This window comes from Gossypium hirsutum, chromosome D11 (genome assembly GCF_007990345.1).
Source record: "Gossypium hirsutum isolate 1008001.06 chromosome D11, Gossypium_hirsutum_v2.1, whole genome shotgun sequence".
NCBI lineage: Eukaryota > Viridiplantae > Streptophyta > Magnoliopsida > Malvales > Malvaceae > Gossypium > Gossypium hirsutum.
The window spans coordinates 2,495,642-2,517,376 of NC_053447.1; the positions used below are offsets into that span (position 1 = coordinate 2,495,642).

The 21,735-nt window shown below is 33.4% G+C and overlaps 3 protein-coding genes across 4 annotated transcripts; 2 read left to right on the plus strand and 1 right to left on the minus strand.

Annotated features, from left to right (window-relative positions):
• Positions 1–2,467: 2,467 nt before the first annotated feature.
• On the plus strand, positions 2,468–4,309 carry LOC107912173 (inositol-tetrakisphosphate 1-kinase 1). The gene has a single exon (XM_016840244.2). The coding sequence runs from the start codon at positions 2,775–2,777 to the stop codon at positions 3,882–3,884; it is 1,110 nt and encodes a 369-aa protein (XP_016695733.1). The 5' UTR covers positions 2,468–2,774; the 3' UTR covers positions 3,885–4,309.
• A 1,634-nt stretch (positions 4,310–5,943) lies between these two features.
• LOC107912171 (alpha,alpha-trehalose-phosphate synthase [UDP-forming] 5) lies at positions 5,944–9,878 on the minus strand. Its single transcript, XM_016840242.2, has 4 exons — positions 9,663–9,878; positions 7,108–9,180; positions 6,629–6,902; positions 5,944–6,520 (listed from the first exon to the last, which is right to left on the minus strand). Exons 2-4 carry the CDS (start codon positions 9,093–9,095, stop codon positions 6,188–6,190), a joined length of 2,595 nt encoding a protein of 864 aa, XP_016695731.2. The 5' UTR covers positions 9,096–9,180; positions 9,663–9,878; the 3' UTR covers positions 5,944–6,187.
• Positions 9,879–14,810: 4,932 nt separating this feature from the next.
• On the plus strand, positions 14,811–21,010 carry LOC107912172 (heat shock factor protein HSF8). Of its 2 annotated transcripts, XR_005920925.1 has the most exons (3): positions 14,811–15,326; positions 17,947–19,169; positions 20,596–21,010. XR_005920925.1 is itself a non-coding variant. In XM_016840243.2 (2 exons), exons 1-2 carry the CDS (start codon positions 15,015–15,017, stop codon positions 19,057–19,059), a joined length of 1,425 nt encoding a protein of 474 aa, XP_016695732.2. In that variant the 5' UTR covers positions 14,811–15,014; the 3' UTR covers positions 19,060–19,428. The 2 variants fall into 2 exon arrangements, 1 of the variants encoding a protein (XP_016695732.2); XM_016840243.2 differs by lacking the exon at positions 20,596–21,010 and having other exon boundaries at positions 17,947–19,428.
• The last annotated feature ends 725 nt before the right edge of the window (positions 21,011–21,735 follow it).

Below are 21,735 nucleotides of genomic sequence, written 5' to 3' on the forward strand. Positions count from 1 at the left end.
TGTTTCCATCTTCCCGACAAAACACCCAAAAAGAAAAAGAAATTTGTCTTTGCATGGCTTTTCGTCCTCCACAATACGGCATCCAACTGATCACACTCTTGACACAATTTAATAATTTATATTTTTATAATTTTTAAAAAATTAATTAAATCTTTATTATTTTTAGTAAAATAATACATGATTTTATCGTTATTAATTTAAAATTTTATAAATTAAAAAATATTTAAATAAAAAATTCTATTAATAATGTTGGACCCTATCAGCCCCTAAATCCACCTCTCTCTCTCTCTCCTTGCTTTTTTTTGTTTATTTTTAATACATATTTTCTTTATTCACATCACATGTTTGATTTTATCATATTTGTTAGATTAATAAATTATATAAGAAAAAATAAGTTATTTTGGTAATTATTAACTACAAATACAAAGAATTTAAGAAAAAAAGTTGAATTTTATTTTTATTTCTTTAAAAAAACAAATTAAATGCATTTATAAACATATTTTTTTATTTTTAATTATTTATCTTGACTAATTTAATATCAAATTTGTTGAAGAGAGGTGGATTCAATTGGGAGAACTTAATGAAATATTTTTTATGGAGTCGAGAGACTCTTTAACAAGTTTGGTATTATTTTTGATATTTAAAGAGATAATGGACTTGTAGAACAAAAACATCATATCGAGTGCTTGAAAAGGTGTAATCTTGCCAATTATGCAGGACCCTTAACCTATCAAGTGTACCACCCACAACCTTCATACATATTTGTTTAGATCTTTATATTCATACTTTTACTTTGCTTAAATTTCTCATCGTCTACTTCATCTTAATATGTATGGTTTACAATTTAAGAATATTTTCATTCAAATAAGAAATAATATTTATATAAAATTTCTCAACTCAACTCACTAACTCGAATCAAACCACTATCGAAATAGATGTAAACAATTTGAATTCACCATAAGATTATGTTCAGTAATAAAGCTAAGAGGGTTGGCAAAGGCCTCAACTCTCTTAAAATGATTTTTTTTATTTAAATTATTTATAATTTATAAAATTTTAAATTAGTAATGGTAAAATTATATTTTGACCTTAAAAATGATAAAATTTTAATTTAATCATTCAAAAATTATAAAAATATAAAATATTAAAATATTAAAATGATAAAATGATATTTTTATTATCGTAAAAATGTACAATATGCCTCTAATTAAATTAAATTAAAAATTTCTTTTTCCATTTGAAGTATTAAATAAAACCCAAAATTTTCTATTGGTAGTTACGACTTACAAGTTCCGGATTATATACTTTCCTTTATTTTTCCAAAAGAAAACATTTAATCATAAAATGAAGAAAACAAAAGCTCACGTGATAATGTTATCCACATCACCTCTAAAAAAGTGTGCCAAAATTAAGCCACGTGCCAATAAAATAAAATACAACTCACATCTTTAAAAATATCATATAAATGTGGTATGGAGTCCTAATTTAAATCCATTCCATGCAAATATAAAACAAGTAAAATAATAGATAATTGATTCTTAATTCGATTGGTCTTGACATTATTGTCAGTATAAGAGGACGTAAATTTAAGCGCGCTAAAGCGCATTATCCTATTATTTATAGGCTGAGTAGGAACTATAAATAATTCTAAATATTATATAAAACAAAACAAATATAATCACAATCTATCGTGAAAATCTTAAAAAGAAAAAAATACAACTAATATTGTAAAAACTAAGGCTAGGCTTTTGGCTTAAAATTTAAAATTCCTTGATAATAATGAGCTAAAATTCCCTCCTATCACCGAATAAAAACCAAAGCCTATGGGATAATCTTTTGAGTATTCAAGTTCGACTTTCACTTATATGTAATTATATATTTATTTTTTAATATCATGTGTAGGTTTGATTTCGATAAGTGAATTTTAGATAAATGTAATTACTTAATTTTACATTTTGTTTCAATTCTTATTTTGTTTGCACTTTATAGTTAGTAGTTACATTTTAGATAAAATCGAACTAATTAAGTTATCAATTCTCAAATCCATCAAATTAATCTCCTGATCTAATTTTAATTAAATAAATTATTTAAAAAAAATAATCCAACCAATTCATTCCATATTTTAATATTTTGATTAATTTATTCAAAATCCAATTTAACTCTTTTAAATAATTTTGAGTTCTAACTCATTAATTGATTTGATATACCAATCAATTTTTTGATTCAATCTACCGGTTGAATCTAATTTGGCCAGTACTACCGAATCACGTCAATCAAACGTTGACCATCATCCCCACCGTCCATTTATGAATGTTTTAATTGTGCGCCGCGAATCAGCATATCAACTAAAAGAATATGCCACGTGTTTATTACTTGTATACTAACCCTGGTTACGTTATCATTCTCTCTCCTTACTTAACCCTAGTCGAACCTATATATACGTTCCCCATTCTCTTCCTTTGCGGTCCCCAACTCTACCCCGCGAAAAAAATTAATTTTTTTTCCAAGGCTCTTAGAAAAAGACCAAAAGAAAATTAATTTATATTTTTAAAAGAAAGAAGAAGAAGAGAAAAACCCACCCTAACAAATCCAAAAAATTGATTCTTTTCATTAATCATAATTTGGTTTTGTTTGGATCTACAGAAAATCCGGAATGCGAAAGAAGCGAGCGTTTCATTTTCTGAATCGAGTGATCGAAGGTTAAAGACAAAGAAGCTGAAGGAGAGATTTTTATTCAACTGACAGAAACAGAGAAAAGGGGAAAAAAAGGAGCAATGGCGGGAGGAGGGAGAAGATTCGAGATTGGTTACGCGTTGTTGCCGAAGAAAGAGAACAGTTTCATTCGAGAATCGTTGGTGAAGCAAGCGAGGTCACGTGGAATCGATCTGGTTAAGATCGATATGGGGCGTCCTTTGGCTGATCAAGGGCCGTTTGATTGCCTGCTTCACAAGTTGTACGGTGAGGATTGGAGGAGTCAGCTCGAGGATTTCCGTTCTCAAAACCCTAATGCTGTAATCATTGATTCTCCTGCTGCAATCGAACGGCTCCACAATAGGATTTCGATGCTCCAGGTGGTGTCCGAACTCAAGATCGAAAATCAAAGCGAAACCTTTGGGATCCCTAAACAGATCGTGATTTACGATCGGGAAACCTTGTTTGATAACCAAGCTTGGGAATTGCTTAAGTTTCCTGTTATTGCGAAGCCCTTGGTAGCTGATGGGAGTGCCAAATCGCACAAAATGGCTCTCGTTTTTAACCATGAAGGGTTAAACAAGCTTAAACCCCCGATTGTTTTGCAGGAGTTTATTAACCATGGAGGGGTTATTTTCAAGGTTTATGTGGTTGGGGAATATGTGAAATGTGTTAAAAGGAAGTCATTACCAGACGTTTCGGAGGAGAAATTGAATAGTTTACAAGGCTCTCTATCGTTCTCTCAAGTATCCAATTTGGCTACTCATCAGAAAAGTGACGATAAGTACTATAAGATGATGCATTTGGAGGACACTGAATTGCCACCACAGAGTTTCATGACGGATATTGCTAAGGGGTTGAGAAGGGCAATGAACTTGAACTTGTTTAATTTTGACGTGATAAGAGATACCCGATTCGGAAACCGTTATCTCATTATCGACATCAACTATTTTCCGGGTTATGCAAAAATGCCAGGATATGAAACTGTTTTGACTGATTTCTTTTGTGATATGGTCTATAGGAAGGAAAGGCAAGTGGTAGTGGAGAAGGATTCAGTTGAGGAGTATAGCCAGGAGGCGGTGGTAGGGACTGATGGAAGGCTGGTTCTTAGTTGTGAGAAAGAAATAAGGAAAATTGTGCCCAATTCTTGCTGTAGCGATGGGGAAGAAATGGAGAACTCTATCCAAGTTTGACACAGCTTTTAGGCTTCTTGACTATGAGAAAGGCATAGCTCAGTCCGTTTTCAGAGGGTTGCTGCAATTGTTCAAGGAATGGGATCCTAGTGGCTCGTGGAGGCAAAGCCAATTTCACATTTTCCATTTTTTAGACATCAGTTTGATACAATGTTGAAATAGCTAGGTTGGGAACTTTTGAGTTTAGTTGTAGCTTCTTGACAACAGTTACATGGTATGAAGTGCTAATCATGTATATTCCGTCCACCAACTTCTGGAGATAGGTACTTTTCAAAACTCTTTGACGTTTTAGGGAACTTAAGTTGTACTTTGAGGCTTTTAAGTTTTTTTTCTCAGTAATTGTTATAGATTTGAACTTTGGCAAATAGATTCATTTTAATCTTCTTGATTTTTACCAATGATAATTTCATTTCAATTTTCCTTTACTTTTTTTACTTTTTACTTGCATTGTCTAAATTATTTGCTCCTTTACATGTTCGATTGAGCTTAGTTTTGAAGAATTGATTGCTACAACTCCATTAGGTTTTTCTTCTTTGAAGTAACGATTTGGTAGTCCGTTACGGTGTCATCCGAATCTTTGCCTAAAATGATTATAAGGAAAGGAATGCAACTGCATTCCCCTATTAGCTTTTGTAAACTTGCTGTATAATTTGGCACACTCTGAAGCTTAGCTTCAGGAGATAGTTCATATTCACTGCTATGGTTTGTGGATAATCGGTATGTTGAATATCAGGTATGATTCCTTAGAAACATTATCTGTTTTGAACAGGGTTTCCTTCTTTTCCCTTAAAGATTAAATTTGGTAAGTGCTTCTAGTTTGCAGGCTAAGTTGCAAACAAAAGCATTGAGTACCTTAAATGGATTAAAAATGTCAATTTCTTTTCTTTTTTAATTCTCTCAATGAGGAAAACTTTTTAGATTTGCATGCCAAGTGAATGGTTTATTCGTATTGGATTAATTGCAGATAACTGTTAATGATATATGAGAATTATTAGAATGGAGGAAAGGTTTTGATTTACTTTAGGGTTTACTAACATGGGATTAGGGTTATCTTTGTTGCATGGCCTGATATCTCGGAAAGGATGTGGGGAATGTAAAATCTGTTGACACATAAACCTTATGCAAAATCATGCTGGTTTTACATAACTGTGTTTTCATTTGTCCTGTTTCCGCATCCTGTTTTTATGGCATTTATCGCATTTGTTATGACTGCCAACAGTTTCTACTGCTGTCGAAAATGACAGACCCTGTTTTTTTTTTGGATCTGAATGCCTTTTTTAGCAGTTTATGTTTCCACCATAATTGGTCATGGTGACAGCTTTTATAATCGTACTTTCAACAAGCTGATTCCAGCAAAAAAGTATTGGCTAGGAATATATGAACACTTGTTTTCGTAACGTGGATGTTTGGAGTGTAACCTTATATAGAAATGCTCATGCTTTGTGTATCTCTACTAGTGTTCTCAAATCCCATATTTGTACGGCTGCGGATTGCAACAACCGTGATGTTTTCCATCTTCAGCCCTTTTCTATTGTTTGGATTCCTCATAATATTATTGTTTTTTACTGTGATGCTTTATAATGCTAATGCTTGCATGTTATGTATGTATGTACAGTGACACAATGCTCTAGTTTGTTGTCTTTCCGGATTCTAAGTGCCAAATTAGGTTTATTGTCTTTCCGGATTTGTCGCCACTGCCGAGTCTTACTATCAAAGGAAACTTTTTAAATGGTTTTGCTTTGATGAGTCCACAATATTTGCTTCTTGGACATTGAAATAGAGCATTGTTCTAATGAAGTTGTGTTTTAGCTGATGTGTAATTTTTTTTTTCTGCTGTAATTGATGTGAATTTGGATTGTTTGTTTTCTGCTGAGGCCTTTACAGGAAAAAGAACATATATTTTTAGCTGTTAAAATCAAGTCTTTGCCTACACTAGGGTTAATTTCTTTAAAAAATTATATTCTAAAAATAATGCCATTATCAGAACAGGCAAAAAAATACCTGAAAAAAATTATATTAATAAACTAGCAGAAAGCAGGGTAACAAAGAACAAAGGAGATGGAAAAAAGAGAACATAAGGGATAACTTTGTAAAAACTCACAATAGAAGCTACAACAAGCACGATCCAAAAGGCATTTTTGACAAAACTATCTCCATTTATTCGACATTACATATAAGAAAGACCAGAAATTCAATATTCTCATGCTCTGTTTTTTTTTTAACTAGAAAACTCTACCAATTGATAACTGCAATGTACAGTTTGATGTGAAAACCATGTAGGATGATCGAAAGACCGGAGCTGGTCACTCTCTGTTGATAATTAGTCCACCGCAAGAAGCTGGGGTGGGAGCGGTCTTTGCAGCCTGTTCAGAAGCATTGGCTAAAGCCTGCAACATTCTCAAAATCTCGCTTCGGTCTTCCACGTAGTATTTGGCTTTGCTCGGTTTCTGGCCGACAGTGCAAGCAAACACCTCGGCAACCGGGGAGAGACGGGGACTGGTCTTTGCACGCATGATGACCTCGAACATGTCCTCGTCTGACCGGTCGTCTCCGATACAAAGAACGAAATCCGGAAGCTTTCCTTTTTGTCTCATTGTCGTGAGAAGATGTTCGGCAACAAGGCCCTTGTTCACACCCTGCGAAATTAACAGCACGAAGCAATTACAAGTTGTAAAACCCTGCCCTGATCAGTTACGTTGTAAGAGTAATGATGGAGATTGATATGCCATTGTGTATGTACTAACCTGAGGTTTAACTTCTACAACGTGCTGGCCACTCTTAACTGAAACCGGCTCGTTAGCAAGAACGCTTTCGAGGTGATCTAAAAGCTCCTTAGCCTGGCAAAATCCAAAATCAGGATCGGCATACAGGTAATTCCACACAAGCGCACTCTCTTTCGTCTCGATGGTAGAACCATCTGTTGTTTCAGTGTATAATTTCATCACCGGCTCGGCAATCTGCTTCCAATCAAAGTCAGGCAGCGAGACACATGTTTCCCAATCTGAATCATGGTTCGGCCTGGGAAAAAACAACAAATAGTAAAAGGATAAGTTAATAACAATTATAGTTTGCAAAGAATCGGACTAATAATTAAGACTAGCTCTGTTATAGTTTGCAAAACCTAAAATAAGCCGAGCTTGTTGGCAACAAGAATGAACCAAATCTATTTTCTACATAAGCAGTGGCAAATCAAAGAATGGATGACGAGATCAAAGAAGCACACCTGATAAAATAACCGTTCTCTGCTGCGAGTCCGAGCTTTTTACAACAGGAAAACCATTCGGTTAGAATCTTTCTATCTTTTCTACTAACAAGGAAAACAACGTTCCTGGGATCTTGGCACAGATTGTTCAAGATTCCGACAGCCTCTATATTGGGAGTAGTATTTAATGAACCGGTCGGCATCAAGGTGCCATCATAATCCAAAAGAATTGCTCGGTTCTTGGTTCTCCTGTAAGCTGAAACAATATGCTCAACAGAAAGCTTCCTAAAATTTGGATCCAAAGCTATTACTCGGAACCCTAAACCAAAACCGATTCCCCAGCACCTCCGCCTCAAATGATCCCCACATGCCCTCTCGAGATCCTGCAAAAAGCTGCGTGCCCAATATGCCACATCATGCGTACTCACGTATCTATAGTGCTTTTCGTGCCGCAGTTGCTTTTCGGCCTCGGAGACAATTAGTGCAGAATCCATAGCTTCAGCCACGGCATCGATATTCCATGGATTTACTCGGATTGCCCCACTCAGAGATGGTGAGCATCCAATAAATTCAGACACAACCAACATGCTCTTTTTTGGTGCCGATGGATCGAGCCCTAGGGTCTCGTCTAGCTTTTCATTTCCTTGTCGGCATATAATATACTCATAGGGTATAAGATTCATCCCATCCCTCACTGCTGTAACCAGACAACACTCAGCAATAACGTAATAAGCAATTCGCTCGTAAAGCTGGAGTGGGGTATCAATCAAAACAACCAGATCATATCCTGGTCTTCCAAACCTATTATTAATCCTCTTCACCGTGGCATAAGTTTCAGACTGGACCTCTTGTACATCTCTTCCTCGGCCTCTCGCGGGATTTGCGATTTGAACCAATACGACTTCACCTCTATTCTCGGGATGTTGCATAAGCAATTGCTCCATGGCCAAAAGCTTCAAGCTGATCCCCTTAAAAATGTCCATGTCGTCAACTCCGAGCATAACGGTTTGACCCCTAAATTGATCCCGCAACTCAGCCACCTTAGCTGCAGTCTCAGGAAGGTTCAGCACGGATTGGAGTTGTCCTATATGAATCCCGACCGGAAGTATTTTAATGCTGACCGTGCGACCGTAATATTCAAGCCCTATGTAACCACGCTTTGATTGATAAGAAAGACCAAGCATTCTGCCACAACATGAGAGGAAGTGCCTAGCATAATCAAAAGTATGAAACCCGATGAGATCGGAGTTGAGTAATGCTCTTAGAATTTCATCTCTCACGGGAAGTGTCCTATATATTTCAGATGACGGGAACGGGCTATGGAGGAAGAATCCGAGTTTCACCCTATTAAACCTCTTCCTCAAAAATGTCGGTAAAACCATCAAATGATAGTCATGAACCCAAACATAATCATCATCAGGGCTTATCACTTCCATCACTTTATCAGCGAAAATCTTGTTCACCGAAACATAAGCTTTCCATAGGGAACGATCGAACCGACCCCCGAGATCTGGTGATAAAGGGAGCATGTAATGAAATAAAGGCCACAGATGTTGTTTACAGAATCCATGGTAGAACTTGGTAAAAAGCTCGGGAGGTATGAATGCAGGGACACATTTGAAAGTTTCGAGCAATGTTTGGGCGACATCGTCTTGTTCATTCAGAGCAACTTGTTCTTTCAAACAACCTACATAGATGACTTCTAAATCTTCTCCGAGCCCGTCTTTGAGTTGCAAAAGAAGCGAATCTTCGTCCCAACTAAAGCACCATTCTCCATTGTCTTCGTTTCGATGTGCTCGAAGTGGAAGCTGGTTCCCTACTATAATCATCCGTTCTTGAGAAACAGAAGAAGGAGCCTCAGAGCCAACACTGTTGCAGGTCTCATCGTCAACCTCGGACAATAGCCCGGGGACGGTCGCTACTCGAGGAAACCTCTTTCGCTCCCCACCGAAACTCGGGGAATCACCGGAGGCAAGGTCCAAGAGATTAGAATAAGACCTCGAAACCATGACAGGAAACAGCAAATAAATAAACAAATAAGCACCCTCTTTTGCCTTCGATAATTGCAGAACACCACCGACTGTTTGAAAAAATCTTCAAAGAAAAAACACAGTAACAAATACAATCAGAACCAATAACAGGAACAAAAAGCCATATGAATTCAACCCCGTATATCCTTCAAGTTTGAAATGCCAAAAGTGACAACTGATGCTCAAAACATGAATAGACCAAACAAGCTCCAAATTTGGTAAACTGGGTTTTGTCACTTCTAAAAAAAAAAACGATTTTGCTAGTAGCAACCGACACTGGTTTTGATCTACTCCCCCCATCCCCAGCGCCCCCCCCCCCCAAAAAAAAAAAAACAGGGTACCTATTAACAAGCCTTTTGAATTATAGTAACAAATTTAACTCTGCATTCTAATTAACCTTGAGCCTACATAAACCAACTAAAAACACATAACAAAGTTGATCAAAACAGGTACTTCAAAAACATTTTTAAAAAAAAAGGGTTCTTGATGAGTGAAAAAGAAAAAAAAATTTGTTGCAGTTAAGAAGAAAAGGAGAAAAAAGCTTACCTTTAGAATGTTACGAGAAAAAAAGAAGAAGAAGAAAGAGAATGAAGTGAAATAGGAACAAGAGATTCTCCTCTTGCTGCTGCTGCTGTTGCCGCTGTTGCTGCTGTTCCTTTCTCTTTGTGACTAAGGCATGAAGCGGTAGCCTAAAGGGATATAAATAAATAAATAAAAATGGACCCTTTTTGTTTGCTTTTTAGTTTGGTTTTTTATGTATGAACAGTGAAACAATAAAGCAACAAATGAGATGTCTTTGTAGAAATTAAAAGCATATTTGATTCTTTCTTTGTCAATGGCTTGATGAGTGGTGAAGGGAGGGTAACAGTGAAACCCAACAATAAAAAAATAATGAGAGGGGGCTTGTTAACTTAATTAAATTAAACCATGGTTAATTACTTAATTTTAGTTTAAACTGATATTAACTGCTTTTAATTGATTCCCGCACCAAAAACTCCTGACAATGATGACAGTGTAAGATATCCTTAAGTCAAACACTCTCCATAGCACGTGTGTTACACGGACCAAATATTCATTTAATAATTATGATCCTCGCCCACTTTTTCTTTTTTGGCTAATATATTTAAAAAGCCCTTAAACTATTATACCTTGTTTAAATAAGTCCTTATGTTATTTTTGTAGTTAAATAGGCCCCTTAATATATAATTTTTATCCATAAAAGCCTTTTATTTTAATATTAAAGTAAAAAAAATTTGAATTTTATACTAATGTGAATCTGATGAGAATAGTTTAATCACTCTTTTAAATTTTATGCCAATGTTAAAAGTATATAGAATTTCTATTACATTAACGATAAATTAAGAACCTGAAGTTCAAAATAATTTTTTTTCATATAAAAATCAAGAGCTCAATAGACGTTTATTTAACTATAAAAATAATTTAAAAATTATTTTTAAAAAAACGTAGTAGTTTAAGGATTTTTTTAAGAAATTAATTTTTTTTATTTATAAAAATGACCCATATACTCACTCATACACTTGTCCTTCCCCTTCTAAAAGGCATCACTAAATCAAAGCATTTAAAGATAATTATTACATTAGCCACTTTAAATAAATAAATAAATAATATTAACCCTTTTTTAATGGTAGAGGCTCTAAGCCAACTGCCATGACCACTCTGGTACTATTAGAGGGGCAAATAATAATTAGGTTTTTGGAGTAAACACAAACATTGATTAAAGATTTAGTCATATAAGTAATTTAGTCAATGTCCTAAAAGCAATAGCTATTTGAGTTGCAATTTAAGTAAGATTTTGGCATCAGGCATTTTAAATTCACAAAATATAATACAAGTATTTATCGAGTTATAATGTAAAATTAAATTAATATAAAATACTGTAAATGATGAGCCAAAAAAAATCATACATATTGTGAGATTAAATACTTATATATAACAATTACAAATGATGGTACTCGAATTCGAATACTTAATGATCTAAAGTTTCTATCTTAACCACCAAATCGAGGCCTCATCGGTAAATGTTGTTAATAATAGATTTTCATACGTAACAATCTCGTCAAAAATAATCATTTTAATTAGAAGACTTATTTAAAAGAAATACTTGGAACAATTTTTATATTCTCTTTCATCTAACGTGTCTCTTACATGTTAATTCCACAAAAACTTGTTTAAAAAAGTAATTACGCCAAATTTGAAATATAAAATATCAAAATAAAAAAAGGATTATGATATGTTACCGTGTGCCCAACGCTGCCGAATTTTCCTATTTCAGAAATGATGGGAAGAAGATAAATTAATGATCAAAGGGTAAATTATATTTAAAGATATTAAATTATTAATAAATTTACGTTTTGATCATTCGATTTAAAAATGTTACTAAATGGTCCCTGAATTATTTGTAACTTAACTAACTGTTAAAATCACTGTTGTATGACTTTATTTGTTCGCACCGTCTACACCTTAAATTTGTTTATGAAACAATTTTGAACGTCATGAACCTGTGAATCAAAATTCAAATAACTTTCTTTTCTAATCTTCAATATTAACCGTTAAATCAACTTGAATCTAAAATATATTATTTTATTCATCGATGGTTACCAATTCACTATATCGATCAGTAAATCATCGCTTGAATTTACTAGTAAAGATTTAAAAAGAAAAAAACTTGACAACATAATGACTCAAATAAAAACTTTCAAACAGTTTTTATAATTTAAATAAAAAATTTAAACAATTTAATAATCATCTTTTAATTTTTTTAAATTAGTGACTAAAATATAAAATTATCCATACTTTAATGACATTAACAGTACTTTACCTAAAAATAAATTAAAAAGGGTAATGTTTTACAATGATGGGTGTTGAATTATTGTTATTATTATTTCTGAATTGGGAGAGGTAAAGAATGGTGGGGTTTGAATGGATTGGGCCATTTGGAGACAGACAAGCAAATCAGCATCGCAATCATTTAAGGTTGGACGGTGATGCTCTCACTCACTCCAATGTCCAAACTTAAAACCTGGTTCGTTCATTTTTATTACAACATTATTGTGATTGTCCCACTCTCTGTAATAAACGGACAATTTTTTCCGATACATTAAACGGACATTTTCAAAAGTTACAAAAATATTATTTTATTATATACTATAAAATATTTTTTTAACACAAATTACAATATATATTATTCAATTATATAATTTGTATGACTTGTTTTATATATTTTGTACTACAACAATTCTCGTATATATTATATTATTACACAAATATTAATTACATATAATAATATTACTTTGTAACACACAATTCTATTATGACCTACGTAATTTTTTTTTTGTAACAGCAAAAATTCCTCCTAATAGTTTTAGGATTATTGAAAAAACATTATATCATTACAATTACATGTCTCGTAATATTTTGCGTGACACAAATTACAATATATTATACAATTTCTTACGTCGGTATTTTATAATCGAATAAAAGTACCACAAAATTTTTTATTTTACACTTAGAATTGCGTTTTAATCCTCTATTTAAAAAATAGATAAATTAGTTCATGCCTATTAGATGAGTGAGCAAAACAACTCCTTTGTTAAAATTGCACAGTTAAATGTATATTTTGGTGTTTATATATAAGGAACAATAATAAATTTAACCCATAATCTTTACACATTTACTCAGTTTGACCCTACTATTTTAGTAAAGGTAAATTAAAAATTGTTAAAACTAATAAGGCTAAAGGGTTAAAAAAACCTTATTACCAAATTTAAATAATAATAATAATTAAGCCCATTTAAATTGTGTTGCCCAATACATAGAAAATGCATAATAATAAATTTAGCCTTTGATCTTTTTGGTATAAAAATCATTGTAGTGTACAAATCTAAAAATTTATAAAAAATATTTTTAAAATTATTTAAAAAGTATAAAAATGTTTTTAAATATTTAAAAAAATTTAAAATTAATTACATGCTGATGTATCACCCACATGAAAATTTATGTGCATGTCACATCAGCAAAGTTAACAAACGTTAAGTTTTCCATCTATTTTGGGTGAATTGACAAAAAATACAAATTAATGGCTAAAAGAGGCGAAAATTTAAATGGAGAGCTAAAATGACTTTATTTGTAAAGTTGAAGGGCTAAAAAGGTTATTATGCTTATAATTATCATATGTATTTATAATTAGACTAAATGCTTGAGGTCTAACCTTTTAAGGGTTAATCACATAAGGATCAAACATATCAAAATGGTCACATAGGGCGTAAAATTTATAAAAGTGTTCAAGCGAAGGCCAGACCTTTTAAAATAGTCAAATAAAGGTCAAATTTTTTTTAAAATGCTCGAATAAAGACTTTTTAAATGTTATATATCAAGTTTCAATTTATTTTTTTTCTATTTTTTCAAGCAATATCTAATTCAACTAACATATGTTTTATTCTAAATTAAGTTGAAGTACGTGAAGATCCTTATTTAAGCATTATATAACAATTTTGAAATATCTGACCCTTTTCCACATTTAGCCTTACATATTTATATTTGAACCGCGTGAAAATACATGTTTTTTTTACTTCCCATTTATAAAATAATTTTCCTATCAATTATTAAAAGAATAACTTTTTTATTCATTGAAACTAAACTAGTTATCTCCCCAATTGTTTGTGAGGAAATTCGAAAAAAATATTACCACTGAGAATTTGTTTATAAAACACAGAGTAACTGAATGAATTACAGAGATTACCCATTAGAAGCTAACTTCTTCGACTGTCATTAATATTGGAATGAAGCATGAAAATGTAGCAAGGTATTGTATAGTATCTGAAATCGATTAGAGGTGCAAGAACAAAAGCAACACTAGTTGCTAAGAAATACACCAATATCCAGATCCTCCTTTGACTTTTATTTTCCAATGCAATATTGTTTCAGCCTCAGAAAATTTCAGGAAAATCAAGTACAGCAATGTACTAACCCAATAAATGGAAGATCGAGAACCCTGAATGCACATAAGATGGCACTAGAAAATACTTCATTGACCAATGAAATTTGATGATCTTCCACCAAAGATAGAAGGTATAGTGACGATTGTCAGCAAGAAGATAAGAATGAGCAATGCTCTAAAAATCCATTAATCACATGAGGCAATAAGAAAATAATTAGGTTGCTTTTATGTTGCAAATAAATAAGAAAAAATGTTCTAAATTAATTATAGTAGTTTTAGTTAAAAGTTAAAAAAATGTCATGTTAATAATATGTTAATGGATTAGTGAATTTTTAACTGAAAGTAATTAATTCGAATAGTTATTTTAATTAGAGTAATTAAATTAATTAAAAAAATTAAACTAATTAAAATAGGAACAATACCATTTAAAAGTGATTCGCCATACAATTTATCCAAACATTTATATAAAATTTTAATTTTTAAATGATAATGTGAAACTATAATTAACCTTTTATATTTTTTAAATTTAAAAATCTAAAATAAATTTAATTACTGTGATCAAATTTAAGGTAAAAAATTAATTCGTTATCATCGTTGTCCAAAAAAGTGAAAAAGCAAAAAGAACCCACGCCCTCCTAAAAGCCGAAGTATGGAAACAGCCTACTGCCGGTTTCCCCACATCATATTCTGATTCTCTCCCTTAAAACCCTATCCTGTCCCTTGCCCGAAACCGGCCACCTGTCGGTTTCTCAGCTGTTACCAGTCACCACTCTCTTTCGCTCTCGCACACACATTCTCTTTTACAATTTCCAAATCCCCAAAAATCCGCGAGTCTCCGATGGCGCAAAATACCCTTAAACCCTCAATACCCTAAAACCCTTCTTCTTTTCTTTTTGTTTTTCTCTTCTTCTTTTTTTGGTTTTGAGAATCAGTGAAGTGAAATGGATGGAGTGAATAGCAGTAGTAATATCCAAAAAGATGATGCATCGACTAGCACCGGAGGAGCTCAAACGGCTGCACAACCTCAACCAAAGCCGAAGCCAGTCGTGGTGAAGAGTGCGAACGCGCCACCGCCTTTCTTGAGCAAGACTTACGATATGGTGGATGATCCCGCCACCGATGCCGTCGTTTCTTGGAGCTCAGCCAATAACAGTTTCATTGTTTGGAACCCCCCGGAGTTCGCACGGGATGTTTTGCCCAAGTATTTCAAGCACAACAACTTCTCCAGCTTCGTCAGGCAACTGAATACCTATGTACGTCCTTTTTTCATTTTTTAAAACCTTTTGCTTTATTATTTTAACATATATGGTTACTGCAGTTAGTGTTTCAAAGCCTTAATTAGGAAAAAACAAATGGATGTGCTAATTTCTTTTTGATTTACTTGATTATTAGGATTGTTCTGAATAGATTTAATTGTCCTGGAAGTGATCAGCTTAAATAAAATCCATTTATGGTTGCTGAGAAGATTCAGGAAAACAAAAACCATAGAGGATAAGTTTGAGAAATCGTCCATGTGAAGCTAAATTTATAGGAACATGTTCAGGAGTATATAATTGTATTGGTGGCAGCAAATCTGTGTTCTGGGTTAGGCTTTAGTTGCTTTGGTTTTGATAAGGGCCCTATCTAAACTAAATGTTATGTTGATACTGGGGACTTGATGGCTTTGTTCCATTTTCTCCCTAGTCATGGTTTGTGTGATTTGAAGTTTTAATTGTGCTTCCTCCTGAATTTTCTCAGCGACTAAATGGAGTAGAAAAGGGGAAGTTCGGAAAGATAGCAGGTCAAATGTTGATCATGACGTCGTCACAAAGGTTATCAAAGGATAGTTACTGTTATTTGTCTTTGTTTGTTGTCGCTAGTTTACACATTTTTGAAGGACACTTAATATTAGATGTGGTGAGTAACTGAGGGGTGCATATGAATGTGTGACCAAGATAATCATCCAGTTCATATCCTGATAATCCATCACAAAATTTGACAGTGTTTGTCTTGTGAGACTGAGGCTAAAAATTGACTTGCAAAAACACATACTTCATTATTCTAAGATCGGAGTTGAATTTCCTTTTAATAAATCATTGTGCCATACCACTCTTAAGAAAGTGGAAAAACTGCGGAATAAGTTAGATGTTTGTGTATTTTTTTTTTCTGCTATAAATGCAGTTCTCAAACTGTATTTTTATTTTTATTTATGTATGTTGCATGTAATATTCAAATTCCTCTATTTTATATATATGTACATCATAAATATATACCCTATTCTGCTCATGCATGATCCTAGGTGTTTGATATTGGTTTTTCATTCCATAAATATGAGATTCGGAATTCAGATTATTGAAATGGATTATATGTTCTATATTTTCTTATTATGCAAGAGCTACTTTTGAGCAGATTGTATCTTTGTTGGAAAACAAGAATATTGGTGCTTTTAAACTGTAGTTTGAGAATTGTTTCTTCTCACTGTTAAATGAATCTTATGGTATTGTTTGGATTTGATTGTAGTTTATCCATGCTCCTCCACAGATTTGCTAGGGAATGGGATGTATATTACTTTGGCATCTTAGAACTGTGGGTGTTGCAATTTGTTTATCGCATGATACTGCACAGGTTTCCTTTGGAGTGGGGATATATGTTACTTTGGCATCTTTGTAGGTTAGCTGTTGCACGCCATCACTTTCTTCATTAAATATTGCTTAACATTATAGCCGCATGTATTCAGGTAAGCTTGTTTATTAGTTAATGTCTTTAAAAATATTTTAGGATGTTCACGATATAGGTCCGCATCAAATACATGTACCTTTAAAAATAATAATGGAATACTGGCGTTGATTGAGGGTTCTGCCATTTTGGGATAACGGTGATAGGAAACCAGCAACAACTGAGAAGTAAATGTCTCTGCGAAATACTTTTTTAACTTAAAAGATACAGGTTAAAGTTTACATAAAATGGTATTAATTGTCTAATACTTCATCTGTTACTGGGAAATTGAGGCGAACTATCTGCAGCTGCTCTGAGACTAATTATGCTTTCGTCTGATGTGGCTTTGCCTTGAAAGCTTTAGCATTTTAAGGGAGAATAAAATCATACATGGACTTGGAAAGCTTTTCTTCTAATTGTTTGTGAATTTCTTTGTACCGAGTTTAGGCACTTCTTAGTGTTATTGTGTAAACATGTTTGGACTGTTTCTTGAGGTTCCTTTGAATCCAGTTTCCAGCCACAGTGGCCTTTGTATTAGTTTTCGCAGTACTGTATTTATTTGCCTTCTGCAAAGTTTATGTTTTGCATAACTTGGATCTATTGTTCTTCCGCAACTAGAATTGCCTTGGAAGATGTGTGATTTTCCTTATTTCTTCAGCTGTCAGTAAAAATTGAAATTTCAAATTTGGTAGTCATAGTAATGTTAGAACCTTATCTTAAAATTAAATTTCAAATGACGTTTAGGAAGGCTTGCTCATTTGTTTTTCAACGTGGTTGAATTAGTTGACTCAAGCTGCCACCTCCTACTTGTGCTTGCCTATATAATCCCTACAGGAGTACTGTAATTGAATCAAATTTCTGAGCGCAGTTTGAGCTCTTATTTGTTACTCTTTACCTTCTTTTGAGGTTAGATCAGTGTAAGAGGTTTCCTGATAAGGTTTGCCTTGGGATTATTTAAACTAGTTCCTATTGTGTATGAAATAGCTGTTCATCCTACCAGTGACTATAATGCTTTTAACAGATGGATGTTTTATGTCTGTACTTATTAACTTCTTTTGCATAATTTGCTTTGGACTGTCATATTTACATAATTTATTGTATTTTGTCAGTAACAATTCTGCTGAGTGATCTGTTTTCGTTTTCCCCGCATATTTTCTTTTCTTGCCTGTGTTTTGGTAGGGTTTCCGGAAGGTTGATTCAGACCGATGGGAATTCGCAAATGAGGGATTTTTAAGAGGCCAGAAAGACCTGCTTCTAAACATTAGCCGCCGAAAGCCTGCCCAGGGCCATGGTCATCAGCAGGCACAGCAAGCACATGGACAGAGTTCAGCTGGGGGTGCTTGTGTTGAGGTTGGGGAATTTGGGCTTGAGGAAGAGGTTGAGAGGCTTAAGAGGGACAAGAATGTGCTTATGCAGGAACTTGTTAGGTTGAGGCAGCAGCAACAGTCTACAGATAACCAAATGCAAACCATGGCACAACGACTTCATGGGATGGAGCAGTGGCAGCTGCAGATGATGTCATTCTTGGCGAAGGCTGTCCAGAGCCCTGGATTTTTGGCTCAATTTATGCAGCAGAAAAATGAGAGCAATAGGCACATAACCGAAGCCAACAAGAAAAGGAGACTAAAACAGGATGGTATTGTAGGTAATGAGCATTCTGCTGCCTCTGATGGACAGATTGTTAAATATCAGCCTTTGACAAATGATGCTAAAGCAATGCTCAGGCAGATCGTAAAAGGGGATACTTCTACCAGGCTTGACTCCATTAACAACTATCATGATAATTTCCTGGTTGGTGATGGTTTGTCATCATCTACTGGATTGGATGGTGGGAAATCTTCAAGCCATGCATCAGGAGTGACTCTTCAAGAGGTCCCACCAACTTCAGGGATCTCTGTGGATCGCCCCTCAAGTGCCATATCTGAGATTCAATCTTCCCCATGTACTACATCTTCTGAAAAGATTACAACAACACAATCTACCAATTCGAGTGCACTGGTTGGAGGAGAAAAGGTCCCATCCATTTCCATTCCTCAAACAAATACAATTATGCCTGAACTTTCTCAAATACCAGAAATGGTCCCAGAAAGCGATGTTGACTGCATGGAGTCTGAAACTGGGAATGGGGGATTTATTGATCCCATTTGTTTGGTTCCCTTAGAACTTGATGACATTGCTCCTGATCCCGACATAGATGCCTTACTGGATAGTTCTAGTTTCTGGGATGACCTTATTGTGCAAGGTCCAGTGCCAGAGGATATTGAATCAATCTCAATGGATGATAAAAGCTAGGGAAGTGGGCAGCTGATGGACAAATCTTGGCATACGGATAAGTCTTCTTGATAACAAGAGTGGCTAATCACATTTGTACAAAAATGTACATGGCCTTCAGTTCATTTGAGGTAAACCTGAAATTTTATCTGTCGACTTATATTCACATTATCCTCCATCTTTAGCCGTTGGGAAATGACCAATGCCTTTCATGATGCACACACAATTTTGTTTTCAACTGCTGTAAAAAAAGGGTAAAAGTACGGTGGAGGCCTTTTTATTACGAGTTAGATTAGATTTTGCTCTTTTTACTAAAAAAATAAACAAATTAGTCCCTGTATGTTAGATTAAAGAACAAATCGATCATTTCTGTAAAAATTCTCTTTTTTACTATTGAAAACTGACATAGCTAACGAAATAATCAAACAATTACATGTGGTATGTCACGTATATCTCATTTTGACGTATAATGATTAGTTCTTAAGAGTAAAAATGGATGGAATATTTAACAATAAGATCATTTTGTTTTTTTGATATAATGTATAGGGATCAATTTATCTATTTTTTGAGTAAAAATGATAAAATTCAATTTGACTCGTAGTACAAAAGTGTACTACTAAAAGGTAAAATTATCCATAAATTTTAAAAGCCTTTTGAAAATCCATTTACAACTAACTAAAAGCTCCTTGAATTAACTCATAAACACCAGTCGGCAAAAAAAAAAATACAGAACTCATAAACACCAAGGGAACTGAACAAATGGGACAACAAGGAGAGATAGACAGCTAGATTAAAAAAAAACCCTTAAATTGACATCAAACTGTTTTTTTAAACATAAATTTATTAAAAGGCACAAAAAAAGAAGAAGAAAGAAATGAAAACGAATATAACGCAGTGCATCTCGCTGCATAACAGCACAAGTCAAATTAGAACAAAATTCGGAAAAGAAAGAGAGTAAACATGTTATTTTATTATGATTTAATTTAAAATGATAAAAACTAAAGGGTAAAATTTATTATAAAATTCACTTTTTTTTAAAATATAATCTATATATTACGATTCTTAGTAATACAGTATAATTTTTGGGGGTTTTATATTAGAGCCAGCATTTCTTGAAATTCTCTACTCCCTTGTTTTAGGCCTTGGTAATCGTTGTCATTGTTTTACCTCAATAATTCTTTTTTATTTCTCTAGGTCCTATTTGTTTGTTCATAATAGAAAAAATAGAAAGAGTTGTACTTGTAACCTTGTTTGAAAAAAAAATCATTATTATATTATGATTAAGCTCTAGTGTCCATCGTAATAGTTCTAAAAAGCCTTAGGTTTATTCTATAAAATGATGCGTCCCAAAGCCAAAATGGAACAAATTTAACAGTACCATATACACTAATAAAAGCAATAATGGAGAAAGCTTCTTGGTTCAAGCTTGGATCTTGGATCATCCTATTGCTTATTTCATCTCGTTAGTACATTTTTTTTCTTTATCTCTAATCTTCTTACTATAATTTTATTATTAGCATTAACTGTTTCATTTTGTGACATGGTATTTGAGTGCAGCAAATTGGACACCCTTAGTCTCCTGCAGGGACGTAGGGGTATGTGATTGTCTCCCGTGTTGTTTACCTTGTCCTTGCACTGCGCCCACCAAAGTTGATGTTGTTGCTAGTGTTGACGATGAAGGTCTTGCTACATGTTCCAGTCAGGCAGAATGTGCAAATGAAGTCATGCCAATTGGACCATAGCTTTTGTGGTGCTACCGGCATTTGTACATGTTCCCAGCCCTAAAATAATAATATCATAAAAATCTTCTTTGTGAGAGAAGTTTGAGGTTTAAGAATGAGATATATGTCTATGAGTGTACCGGAGACTCGAATGATGTTTTAATCTCAGTTGGTAGCGGCATTGCCATTGTCCTGTTACCACAATTATAGGTGAGCATTCGATTAAATCAAGTAAAAAAATTTTAAGTTAATTGAATTTACGAGTTCTATTTTATCTTCCTAACTTGATTTGAAATTTTTTGAATCTGAGTTGAGTGAAATAAAACTCAAGTCGAGTCGGATTGAGTAAAATTACTCGAGTTACATTAAAAAATTAAAATATTGTTACAACATAACTAATTCTATGTTAGAGTACATAAATTTAAAACCATATACGTTTGAAAAAAAATTCAAAGCAAAAAAAAGAGAAGATAAATGGTAAACTTGGAGTAATAATCAACTTATTTAAGTCCAAAAAATTATTATTTTAATTTTTTTATAATTTAAAAAATACTTTTTTTTTTAAATTTTAAAAATTATTTTTATTTTTGTTTTTGTAATTTTTGTTGAAAAGAATATCAATTTACTCATTTTTAAAATTGACAAAGACCAAACATCAATATGTTATTCGAATTGTAAAGTTCAACTTGACTCAAACTCGAAACTCGAATTACTTATTCAAGTTGACTCAAATAACTCAATTCAATTAACTTGAAATTCAATTTCTTCGAATCGAATCAAATGTTGCTCACACCTAACCAAAATTAATAAATTTGAATTACACAGTTAATGGAAATATTGGATCCTGTATCCACTTTTAATGGGGACTTATCTCACCAACAATCATTTAAATCTTCCTATAATATGCAAAATGCAATATACAAGCACTTTATTTGTCAACCATTCTGGCGATTATAATTACAAACATTAAAACATT